This window comes from Hyperoodon ampullatus (assembly GCF_949752795.1).
Source record: "Hyperoodon ampullatus genome assembly, chromosome: 3".
Lineage (NCBI taxonomy): Eukaryota > Metazoa > Chordata > Mammalia > Artiodactyla > Ziphiidae > Hyperoodon > Hyperoodon ampullatus.
Window position 1 is genome coordinate 93,785,078 of NC_136916.1, and position 13,649 is coordinate 93,798,726.

General features: G+C 42.9%; 1 protein-coding gene across 1 annotated transcript in view; it reads left to right on the forward strand.

Annotated features, from left to right (window-relative positions):
* The window catches only part of TGM5 (transglutaminase 5), a gene marked incomplete at both ends in the record, with an annotated part of 39,210 nt that extends 26,119 nt beyond the window's left edge, over positions 1-13,091 (forward strand). Inside the window, 1 exon segment of the mRNA XM_079699128.1 lies at positions 12,977-13,091. Coding sequence (XP_079555254.1) covers positions 12,977-13,091 — 115 coding nt within the window.
* Positions 13,092-13,649: the final 558 nt, after the last annotated feature.

Below are 13,649 nucleotides of genomic sequence, written 5' to 3' on the forward strand. Positions count from 1 at the left end.
TGGAAGCTCAGAGTCCTAACCCCTGGACCACCAGGGAATTCCTACAAATCCTGATTTTAACACCATATTCATTTACTCTTTTCCTCAACAAATATTCACTGAGTTTCTACTAGTGGCCAGGCCCTGAGTTAGGCACTGAGGACATAAGAAGGACCAAGACCTGCCCTCATGGAGCTCAAGTCTAAGCATATCAATAATGAAAAATAAACAGGAGGTTACAATACAGAGTGGTGAGAACCACCATGAGGGTGAGTACGGGGTGTTGTGGGAGCGTGAGGAGGGGCAGTTAGTCCAGTCTTAGGACTGTGGATCAAGGAAGACTTCCTGGAGGGAGTGGCATTTAAGCTGAAAGCTAAAAGGCCAGGAGTCAGTCAAATAGACTCAGCGGTGTTGAAGGGTTGGGGGTGGAGTAAAGCAGTCAGGAACCGCATGTCACTGAGATGGCCAGAGATCAGAGCAGGACGGAGTAAGTTGCAGGAAAAAAATGTGGCAAGAGCCAGGGGGTGAAGAGCTTCAGGTGGCAGTCTAAAGAATTTGGACCATGATCATCTTCAGGCATCTGTTTCCTCTAAATCTTGATTCACAGTCATTGCCTGCAATGTCAATGCTTAAAGTTGATCCTATTTTGCAGAGCTGAGCAGACTTCACGTGATTTGAGAAGCACTTAAAGGACAAATAGTTCTCCATCCTCATCTGTCATAGGACCTTGCAATTTCCATCAGAGTCACTCTGATGGCCTTGGAGTTAAGGCCTTCCTTGAATGTCAAGGTTGTCTTTCATCTATTCATTTAACATTTATGGAGTACCTATGTGTAGAATATTCTAGGCCCAGGGGATAGAGCAGTAAAAAAGGCAAACAAGGTCCTCCCCCATTCATTCTCAACTCCTAACCCCCAACCCCAGTGGAATTCAGCACTGGCAGACCTCAGAGATATTGCAGGTTTGGTTCAAGACCACTGTAATAAAGCAAATATCACAATAAAGCAAGTCACACGAATTTTTGGGTTTCCCAGTGCATATAAGTTATATTTACACCATACAGTAGTCTATTAAGTGTGCAATAGCATTGTGTCTAAAGAAACAATGTACAGTCCTTAATTAATACTTTATTACTAAAAAATGCTAACCATTATCTGACAACACAGGGTTGCCACAAACCTTCAATTTGTAAAAAACACAATGTTTACAAAATGCAATCAAGTAAAGTGCAATAAAACGAGGAAGGTCTGTACAAAAGTCTAGCCCAGGCACAAAGGAGCCTTGTAAAGACTTGTAGATGCTGGAAATTATGAATCCCGTGTGTGCTTCCACATGTTTCAACCTCACAACACCTATGAGATCGGTATTGTTATTATCCCCATTTTTTTTTTTTTTTTCAGTACGCGGGCCTCTCACTGTTGTGGCCTCTCCCGCTGCGGAGCACAGGCTCCGGACGCGCAGGCTCAGCGGCCATGGCTCACGGGCCCAGCCGCTCCGCGGCATGTGGGATCTTCCCAGACCGGGGCACAAACCCGTGTCCCCTGCATCAGCAGGCAGACTCTCAACCACTGCACCACCAGGGAAGCCCTATTATCCCCATTTTGTAGAAGGAAAAACTAAGTGTCAGAGAAAGTTAAGTGATTTGCTTAAGGCCTCAAAGCTTGAAAGTGACAGAGCCAGACTCAAACCTAGGTCTTCTAATTCCAAATCCAGGGTCTCTTTTTTTTTTTTTCCCCAGCACCACTTTCTTGCTGTAGGTATCGACATTAATAACATCATCTATCATCTACTAATCACCTACCCCTGTACCTGCCAGTCATATGACCTACATTACATTAACTCATTCTCATAACAGTCTTGCAAGACAGATATTATAACTCCCATTTTATAGAGGAAAAACCTGAGGCACAAAAGTGTAATGGACATTCATTGATCGTTCTCGCCTTTCCTTTGGTGACAGCATCCCAGCTTCTTCTGGAGGAATCCCTTTGTTCCTCATAGTAACTCTGGTGGGTCTGTCAGCCAAGGCTCCCTGCCTTCCTCAGCCAAGAGGTGGGCATATGACTTACACTGGACCAGACGCTTCTCCTAGGACTTTGGCTGCAGAGGGAAGTGAGCCAGAGAAGGCAGAGACTTGGAGCTGATCCATCCTGGCAACAGAGCCCCAGAAAGAGACCATCCAGCAGCTCCTGCTTCCTGACCTCCTGAGCTGCCCTGGATTCCACCCTTCTCCTGGTTCTGATCTTGGTCCTCCTTTTTCTATCAGTTCTAGGAGTTCCCTCAATTACTTGCATTCAAAGGACTTTATCTGGTTCAGAGAGATTAGATAACTTGTTTAAGATCGCACAGCAAAGTCATTGCGACTCCAAATTCCCACTATACCATGCTGTCCAGTGCTCCTAGAAGTCTGCCCTTTGGTCCTAGGGTGTCCTTGTTAGTGCCAGAAACGAACCTGAAGTTCAAGGAAGTGGCAGAAACCCTCATTCACCCCAACCTTGTAGATAACAAGAGAGACTGGGGCTGGCAGTGTGGAAAGGGCAGGCAGCAGCAAGAGCTAGACTTTGTTTCCCAGGCCCTGCTCTTCCTTTGGTCTCTGGCATGATGTTTCAAGGCCCATTGCCCAGCGTTTCTCCCTCACCATCTGCCCACTGACTAGCAGGGAAACAACCAATGTGCAGAAAGTACTGCCTCTCTACCTGCCCATAAGACCCAACTTTTCAGTGTCTGGAAAGCACCTGGTGCCAGCTTTGGGCCTGCTGCTTTTTTAGAAGTACAGACAAAAAGAATTTGATTGCAAAGTGCTCCCAGCTTGCCTCAGACCCATAGGATGGGACCTGGCTTCAGACTGCACATGAGCACAGAGCTTCCTAAGGGGAGGCAGGCCAAGTGCTGGGGATAGCAAGGGGGTTCAGTAGATGCTTGAGCTGGGACAATATAGGAATCTGTGGGAATGTGAGAAAGAGCTCTGTCATTCTTCACCAAGTTGGAGGGAGAGGGTCAAGATTAGAAACAGAGGGGGAACAAAAGGCTGATTTTAGAAACATATTGTTTACATCCATTGTACTTGGGGATTTTCTAGTTACCTTTTGGTACTGATTTCTAGCCTAGTTCCAATGTGACTAGATTACGCTATCTGATTTTAATCCTTTGCAATTTGTTGAGACCTGTGCTGTGGACCAGAGTGTGGTCCATTTTGACAGATGTTTCATGTGCTCTTGAGTGTGTGTTCTGCAGTTTTGTAACGCATGGTTTTTTTGTTTGTTCTATAAATTATTAAGAGAAGTGTATTAAAATCTCCCATTATGGGACTTCCCTGGTGGCACAGTGGTTAAGAATCTGCCTTCCAACACAGGGGACACGGTTCAAGCCCTGGTCCGGGAAGATCCCACATGGCACGGAGCAACTAAGCCCATGAGCCACAACTACTGAGCCGTGTGCCACAACTACTGAAGTCTGCGTGCCTAGAGCCCTGCTCCACAACAAGAGAAGCCACCACAATGAAGAGTAGCCCCCGTTCGCCACAACTAGAGAAAGCCCACGCGCAGCAACAAAGACCCAACACAGCTATAAATAAATAAATAAATAAATAAATAAACTAAAATCTCCCATTATGGGACTTCCCTGGTGGTGCAGTGGTTAAGAATCCACCTGCCAATGCAGGGGACAGGGGTTCGAGTCCTAGTCCAGGAAGATCCCACATGCTGCGGAGCAGCTAAGCCTGTGCGCCACAACTACTGAGCCTGCGCTCTAGAGCCCTCGAGCCACAACTACGGAGCCCACTCACCACAACTACTGAAGCCCGTGCGCCTAGAGCCCATGCTCCGTAACAAGAGAAGCCACAGCAATGAGAAGCCCAAGCACCGCAGAGTAGCCCCCGTTCGCTGCAACTAGAGAAAGCCCGCGCGCAGCAACTAAGACCCAAAGCAGCCAAAAATTAAAAAAAAAAAATCTCCCATTATGACTGTGGATTTATCTATTTCTCCTTTTAATTCTGTCTGTGAGGGGGGTATATTTTTAGGAGAGGGGCTATTTAGAGGTGGGCAGGGAGTAGAGAACCCCAGTAACTGTGGGGCACCCAGAGACTTAGGCCTCAAGGAGTGAGAGGAGGCAGAGACTGTTGGAAACAGGAGACAGAAGGAGCTTTGTGGAGAAGGCTGCCTGCCAGGAACTGACCTTTGGTGATGCTACAGGGAGGGAATCAGGAGAATTGATACTCCAACCTCGCTTTTCTCCATCCTCTGATTTTATGTTTGTGCCCCTCGTTAGGCAAAGAACATAACGGGGGGCCAGAGGGCAGGGAGCCTTTGTGTATTATCCACACTGGTCCATCATCGGGACACAAGGCAAGATGGAGAGGTGTGTAGAGTATATACAAATGCAAACTATCCAGCATAGGAAGTAACTAATCCAACCTCCTGATTTTAAAGGCACTGAGCCTCAGAGGCGGAATCCTGGCCCAGAAAACCGTGGGTGAGGAGCATAGCTTGGCCTGGGTACCAGTTCACACTCCTCTACTCTCCATGTTACCTTCTTAAAAGTGTGACTCAAACCTTAAAAAATAATTGATCTTCAAGTTAGCTGGAAATGGCCTATTTCTCATTTATGGATGGTATATTCTACAGCCACTCCTCCATGGTACAGTCTGCATTCTCCAGGAACTACTTCTTAAATGCCTGCTTAGTTTATTACTGTGTTACACATTTGGCAAGGGAGTCAAGGTTCCCACAGTTTAAAGGGGCTATAATTCAGAACAAAAAAACTTACAGCAGGCATAGGTATGCAAACACAATGAACCTGCAGAGTATGTCTGAAGTTCTGCAGTAAAGCCCAGCTGCTCACACACTTTGGTGTCCAGCTGGGGCACAATAAGGATAAAGAAAGTTCCTGCATCCAGAACCCCAGCTCAGCCCCTGATCTTCAGTGAGCTGACAGACAGACCACTCTCCCATCCTACTTAAATCCAGAAATAGCTGTGCATTGACTCACAAGTTGTTCAGGCCTGGAAAAATCCTGCAGGAAATGTTAAACGTCATATGGTCTTTCAAGCCCTTTTAAACTGGACTGCAGAACACTTTGGCTAAGAAAAGAGTGACTCATTAAGACCCATGTTGTAGGTATTAACTGAGTTACAAATACAGAATGAAAGACCAGGAATTATGTTAATTGAACTCTCAGTTTCCTTATATATTTTTAAACTTTACCCCTTTTATGGAATGAGGTGAGCTATCCAATTCTTTGGGTAATAGGCTTCTATCAAGAAAAACATTAAAAGACTATCAATGATTAACCTCACCCAGATATTAGCATTATAATTCTATAATTCAAAACTGAAAAAAACAAAACAACAAACTAGGGAATCCTTGTTCAGCTTTCTAATTTTTCATTTGTTCATTAAACCCATCAGTCCATAAATGTTTCTTGAGCCCCTGTGTTTGCTGCTGTGGGCATAACAAAAGATAACAAGGAAAGTTTGTTTGCCTGGAAATATATGCCTTCATTTGTTGGAATATATTCTCTCATATATACAATTCTAGATTAGCCGGCTTTTCCTTCAGCATTTTTGAAGATCATTTCATTTATCTTCTGGCTTATATTGTTTTCATTGAGATATCATCTATTTATCTTATTTTACTACTTTGAAAGTAATATGTTTTTCTCTGGTTACTTAAAAAAGTTTTTTTTTAAATCCTGACTAGAGGGACTTCCCTGGTGGTCCAGTGGTTAAGACTCTGTGCTCCCAATGCAGGGGGACCAGGTTCGATCCCTGGTCAGGGAACTAGATCCCGCATGCCGCAATGAAGATCCCATATGCGGCAATGAAAATGCCATGTGCTGCAACTAAGACCACATTCAGCCAAAAAAACAGTCCTGACTAGAGTTCTTAGCACATCTTGAACTGGTGGTTTTAGTTTTGGAACATTCTTGGCATTATCTCTTCAAACATTTCTTCTGCCTTATTCTCTTTCTCTCTCTTCTCCTCTGGGACTGCCGTTTCACAGAGACTTTTTCCTCCATGCTTAATTTGACTCTCTTCTATTGATTTGTTTTCCAGTTCACCAATCTTCTCTTCTGCTGGGATTAATCTGTTTTTAAACTCATTTATAATGTTTTTAATTTTAGTTACTGTATTTGTCAATACTAGAATCTCCATTAGATTATTTACTACATATTTCAATCATCTGCCAAAATTCTGCAGATTATCATTTATTTTCTTGAATATAATAAACATATTTTCTAAAGTCTGTGATGAATAACTCTAATACCTGGATCTCCCATGGGCCTGTTTCTATTGTCTATATTTTCTCTTGGTTCTCAGTCATTTGGTCTTTTTTTTTCTGTTATGGTTGGTAATTTCTCATTGAATGCTAGATATTGTATATAAAAATCATAGAGATTAAGTCAGGTTCTGGATATTGTTAATATCCTCCAGAGAAATTTCCTTCTAGTAGGCACTTAAGGTAGGACACCATAACCCAGGCTGATTTAAATAAGGTTTCAGCACAAACAACCAAAGCAAAAGTAGACAAATGGGACTACATCAAACTTTGAAACTACTGTTCATCAAAGGACACAATCAACAGAGTGAAAAGGCAACTTATGTTTTATGAGAAAATATTTACAAATCATAAATCCGATAAGGGACTAATATCCAGAATATATAAAGAACTCCTATAGCTTAACAACAAGAATTAAATAACGCAATTTTAAAATGTCCAAAGGATTTGAATAGACATTTCTTCAAAGCTGATATACAAATGGCCAATAAGCATATGAAAAGTTGCTCCATATCACTAACTATGAGAAAAATGTAAATCCAAACTGCATTGAAGGGGTCCGAGCAGCCTGTGGCAGTAGCAGCTAGGGGCTCCCATTTTACCAGGGGGTCTGTCTGCTGGACGGTAGAGAATGTGCTGAATGCTGAGGTTCTGGGAAGATTATAAGGACATGCTATGGGATAAAAAGGTGTGTAGAAGTCTTTGTACCTCCTTTCATGGGAGAATATTTTCCCCCAGCGTTCAGCTACAGGAGTTCTGAAGAGGTGGAGACAAGATGGTGGAATAGAAGGACTTGAGCTCCCCTCCTCTCATGAAAACAGCAAAATCACAACTAACTGTTGAACAACAATTGACAGAAAAGACTGGAACCAAAAAAATATTCTACATCCAAAGACAAAAAAGGAAGCCACAATGAGATGGTAGGAAGGGCACATTCGCAATACAATCAAATCCCATACCTGCCTGGTGGGTGACCCACAAACTGGAAAATAATTATATTGCAGGTGTGTTCCCACAGGAGTGAGAGTTCTGAGCCCCATGTCAGGCTCCCCAGCCTGGGGGTCTGATATTGGGGGGAGGAGCCCCCAAAGCATTTGGCTTTGAAGGCTAGCAGGGCTTGATTGCAGGAACTCCACAGGACTGGGGGAAATAGAAACTCCACTCTTGGAGGGTGCACACGAGGTCTCATGTGCACCAGGACCCAGGGAAATAGCAGTGACTTGGTAGGAGCCTGGGCCAGAACTACTTGCTGGTCTTGGAGAGTCTCCCTGGGAGGTGGGGGTAGCTGTGGCTCACTGTGGGGATGAGGACACTGGTGGTGGAGGTACCAGGGAGTACCCATTGGAGTGAGCTCTCCTGGAGGCTGTCATTTTGACACCAAGACCTGGCGCCACCCAAAAGCCTGTACGCTCCAGTGCTAGGATGCCTCAGGGCAAACAACCAACAGGGTGGGAACACAGCCCCACCCATCAGCAGACAGGCTACTTAAAGTCTTCCTGAGCCCCTAGCCCCCTCTAAATGCATCCCTTGACACAGCCCTGCCCACCACAGGGACCAGACCCAGCTCCACCCACCAGTGGGCAGGCACAAGTCCCTCCCACCAGAAGGGCTGCAAAAGCCTCTAGAACAGCCTCACCTACCAGGGGGAAGACACCAGAAGCAAAGAGGAACTACAACCCTGCAGCCTGCAGAAGGAGACCACAAACACAGGAAGTTAGATAACATGAGATGGCAGAGGAAGGTGAAGGAGCAAGATAAACCCCCAGAAGAACTAAGTGAAGTCGAGACAGGCAATCTACCCAAAAAGGTGTTCAGAGTAATGATAGTAAAGATATCCAAGATCTCAGAAAAAGAATGGAGACACAGACCGAGAAGATATAAGAAATGTTTAACAAAGAGTTAGAAGATACAAAGAACAAACAGAGTTGAAGAATGCAATAATTGAAATGAAAAATACACTAGGGACTTCCCTGGTGGTAATCAGGTACCCCACTGGGGTAAGATTCCACACACCCAATGCAGGGAGCCCGGGTTCGATCCCTGGTCAGGGAACAAGATCCCGCATGTATGTCTCAACTAAGAGTTCGCATGCCACAACTAAGAGTCCGCATGCTGCAACTATGAAGTCCACATGCTGCAACTAAGAAGTCTGCATTCTGCAACTAAAAGACCCTGCACATGGTAGCAAAGATCCTGCGTGCTTCAACTAAGACCCAGCGCAGCCAAAATAAATAAATAATAATTTTTTAAAAAAAGAAAATTGCACTAGAAGGAATCAACAGCAGAATAAATGAGACAATAGCCAAGACATGGAAGTAACATGAATGTTCATCAACAGATGAACGGATAAAGAAGATGTGGTACATCTATACAATGGAATACTACTCAGCCATAAAAAAGAACAAAATAATGTCATTTGCAGCAATATGGATGGACCTAGAGATTATCATACTAAGTGAAGTAAGTCAGACAGAAAGACAAATATCATATGATATCACTTATATGTGGAATCTTAAAAAAACGATACAAATGAACTTACTTACAAAACAGTAATGGACTCATAGACATAGAAAACAAACTTACGGTTACCAAAGAGGAAAGGTGGAGGGTAGGAATAAATTAGGAGTTTGGGATTAACATAAACACACTACTATATATAAAATAGATAATCAACAAGGACCTATTATATAGCACAGGGAACTCCACTCAATATTCTATAATAACCTATATGGGAAAAGATTCTGAAAAAGAATAGATATATTTGTATGTATAACTGAATCACTTTGCTGTATACCTGAAACTAACACAACATTGTAAATCAACTATACTCCAATATAAAATAAAAATTTAAAAAAAGAAATTTCTTAGTTCTACACACTGTTAAATGTGTCTTTTAAAAAAATTGTATCTAGAATGGATATGAAATACATGTGATCTCTGAAAAAAAAAAAGATTGCTTCATTGTGAGATAAATGTAATTACTCTTCAGTAATCATGTGAAATAATGAAAATTCAGTACTGTGCTATAAATACTGATAATTTTCCAATCATTTTTAATTTAATAAGGAATTATTTCAGGGCCTTTGAGTATATAACATGTCTTTCTAAAAATTAAAACTATCTTCTAATTTATGTAGCTACCGATTCTTAGGACTTCAATATTTACTTCCCAAATATGATTCAGTATGTTTCTGAGTGAGATGGGAGGGATTATTTTTAATCCCTTTACTGTTGAGGATTCAAAAAGAATTTTTCCTTAAAATAGCTTAAAGAGTTTTGTTTTTTAAAAAATTACATACTAATTAATTACAACAAAATATAAAATTTCAGGGCTTCCCTGGTGGCACAGTGGTTGAGAGTTCGCCTGCTGATGCAGGGGACATGGGTTTGTGCCCTGGTCCGGGAGGATCCCACATGCCATGGAGCGGCTGGGCCCGTGAGCCATGGCCGCTGAGCCTGCACGTCCGGAGCCTGTGCTCCGCAACGGGAGAGGCCACAACAGTGAGAGGCCCACATAACGCAGGAAAAAAAAAAAAAAAAAAAAAAAAAAATATATATATATATATATATATATATATAATTTCAGAGAAAAACGGTAAAAGCCATCTAAACATTTTCACAGACAACTTTCTCAATATACAGGCACAGAGATATATGCATAAAATTTTATATAAATAGGCTCATATAATATGTGCAACCTTTAAGATGTTTTAGTACTTTTATCTTTAAAATGAAATAAAGTATTTTACATACATGCACATCTATGTATACACACACATAGGTGTTGCTGAGTTTTAGTATTTCATTGACTTGGAGGCATAATGTTATCTGTGGGGAGATTAAAAGCTGATAGTGCTTATATGTATATTATAGGTTTTAATAAGTTTTTTATTCGGTGCATACTATGTATTAAGATTGGTGAATTGGGAAATGTTAAAGCAAGTATTAAGATCCTACTATCTAATACAGATTATCAATACAGTAGAAGTTTTCTCATCCGTTTATTCATTTATTCAATAATATGAGTTGAATTATTTGAGACTATATATTAAACTTATATTGTGGGCTGAACTGTGATAGGCAATTAGGAATATAAAAGTAGAATGATTTGGATTTGTTGACAGTTGGGAACTGTTGGATGTACCTGATTAGAAAAGTGACATGATGAAATATATTAGGAAAGTTAATCTGGCAGTTCCATGTCATTTGAGTCAAATAAAAAGAGACAGTATAGCCTAGTGATAATAGCATGGACCTTAGAATTAGAGGGACTAGGGTTCAAATTCCAACTGTGTCCAATAGAGAGACCAGAAATAAACCCACACACCTATGGTCAATTAATCTTCAACAAGGGAGGCAAGGATATACAATGGAGAAAAGACAGTCTCTTCAGCAAGTGGTATTGGGATAACTGGACAGCCACATGTAAATCAAAGAAGTTAGAACACTCCCTCACACCATATACAAAAAGGAACTCAAAATGGCTTAAAGACTTAAACATAAGTGGATGGACATAGAGTCTGTCATACAGAGTGAAGTAAGTCAGAAAGAGAAAAACAAGTATTGTATATTAACGCATACATGTGGAATCCAGAAAAATGGTACAGATGAACCTATTTGCAGGGCAGGAATGGAGACACAGACATAGAGAATGGACATGTGGACACGGCGGGGGAAGAGGGGTGGGATGAATTGGGAGATTGGGATTGACATATATACACTACCATGTGTAAAATAGATAGCTAATGGGAACCTGCTGTATAGCACAGGGAGCTCAGCTCAGTGCTGTGTGGTGACCTAGATGGGTGGAATGGGGGTGGGAGTGGGAGGGAGATATAAGAGGGAGGGGATATATGTATACATATAGCTGATTCACTTTGTTGTACAGCAGAAACTAACACAATATTGTAAAGCAACTATACCCCAATTTAAAAAAAAAGACTTAAACATAAGACATGACACCATAAAACTCCCAGAAGAGAACATAGGCAACATGGTCTCTGACATAAATCGTACCAATATTTTCATAGGTCAGTCTCCCCAGGCAGTAGATATAAAAACAAAAATAAACAAATGGGACTTAACCAAACTTACAAGATTTTGCACAGCAATGGAAACCATAAACAAAATGAAAAGACAACCTACAGAATGGGAGAAAATATTTGCAAATGATGTGACTGACAAGGGCCTAATTTCCAAAATATACAAACAGCTCATACAACTCAACAACAAAAAAATAAACAACCCAATCGAAAAATGGGCAGAAGACCTAAAGAGACATTTCTCCAAAGAAGATATACAGATGGCCAATAGGCACATGAAAAGATGCTCAACATTGCTTATTATTAGAGAAATGCAAATCAAAACTACAATGAGGTACCACTTCACACCACTCAGAATGGCCATCATTAAAAAGTCTAGGGATATGGGAACATATGTATATGTATAACTGATTAAATTTGTTATAAAGCAAAAAAAAAAAAGTCTACAAATAACAAGTGCTGGAGAGGGTATGGAGAAAAGGGAACCCTGCTACACTGTTGGTGGGAATATAAATTGGTGCAGCTACTATGGAGAATAGCATGGAGGTTCCTTAAAAAACTAAAAATAGAGTTACCACATGATCCAGCAATCCCACTTCTGGGCATATATCCAGAGAAAACCATAATTCGTAAAGACATATGCACCCCAACATTCATAGCAGCACTATTTACAACAGCCAGGACATGGAAGCAACCTAAATGTCCATTAAGAGAAGAATGGATAAAGAAGATGTGGTATGTGTATATATGTAACGTAATATTACTCAGCCATAAAAAAGAATGAAATAATGCCATTTGCAGCAACAAGGATGGACCTAGAGATTATCATACTAAGTGAAGTAAATCAGAAAGAGAAAGATAAATACCATATGATATCACTTATATGTGGAATCTAAAATATGACACAAATGAACTTATCTACAAAACAGACTCAGACATAGAACACAGACTTGTGGCTGCCAAGGGGGGAAGTGCGGGGAGGGATAAATTAGGAACAGGGGTTAGAAGATACAAACTACTATATGTAAAACAGATAAACAACAAGGTCCTACTGTATAGCACAGGGAACTATACTCAATATCCTGTAATAATCCATAATGGAAAAGAATATGAAAAGAATACGTATATATCAATATGTATAACTGAATCACTTTGCTGTACACCAGAAACTAACACAACATTGTAAATCAACTATACTTCAATTTTTTAAAAATAGGATAAAAAAATAAAATCCTACAAACAGTGAAAAAAAAAAAACTTAATTGAAATATTGCCTCACCAGGCAGAGCCGCCGCACCCCTGGGCTGGGGAAACCTGCTTCCCTAGAATGTGGGCCTGGCTTCCCTATGGGTTCTTCTGGAATTACTCCCGGAAGCCGGTGCTGGAGCTCGGGCTGAATCGAAGTTTAATAACTGCAGTTGGTGCTCGTGCTCGGGGATCCAATCCTCCCGTACCACTCGACCACGTCTCAAACCCAGGGCTGGCGTCTTGGTGGAGGAGCATTTGAGTTAACGGAGGGCGGCGTCCCAGCGGAGCATGGGCTGCGGGGGGCCTACCTGGTCCCCTGTGCCCTCCACGCTTCTGGAAGGGCCGCTCAGTAATCGGGGCTGGGGTCCCCACTGGGCAGACTCACGCACACTTCAGTTTATGGGCCCTCACGCTCTCCTCAACCATTTGAAGGGGATGCCCCGTCCCCCCAGTTAGAATTCCAACCCTGGGCGCGGCCGGGGTGGGTAGAGACACAGACTTGACTTGTCTCGGGCCCAACCCAGAGGAGGCGGCCGTGCGCTGCTGAGATGAGGCCCGGGTCCTGCCCTCGCGGAGCGGGCGGGGCCCGCTGGTGCAAGGAACCCTTGGTGGCCAGGCCCGAGACCCCCTCTCTGCTTCCGCCTCAGTTTACAGGAAGCAAGGTTAGCTGCGTAGGTGGCTGTGCTCGTATTTCTGCGTAAAAGCGCTCACTAGGCGCCAGGCCCTCCCCTGGGAGGGCTTTTCAGCACCGCTAGGAGGTCTCTTCAGCACCGCTAGGAGGTCTCCGTGGAAACCCGGCCCTAATGTGACCCCGCGTCGGCCGAGTGCAGGCCCGCGGGCTGGACTCTGCGGGGCTAGGACGTGGGTGTCGAGCCGTAGAAAATGACCTGTGGGGAAGCTGAGGGGAACAGGCCCACTCGGTTCCGGCACTCAGCCTTCCGCGTTTGGCGGCGAATTGGAGCGCCCTGGGTCCCCCAGCAGGTGCGTCTGAGGACCGACCCGGAGAGTCTCCACCATTTTCTAGTTGAACCTCCTTGGACCTCAGTTTCCTCTTCTGCAAAATGAGGGCGGCACAGCGTCCGCCTCCAGGATCACTGACCAAGCC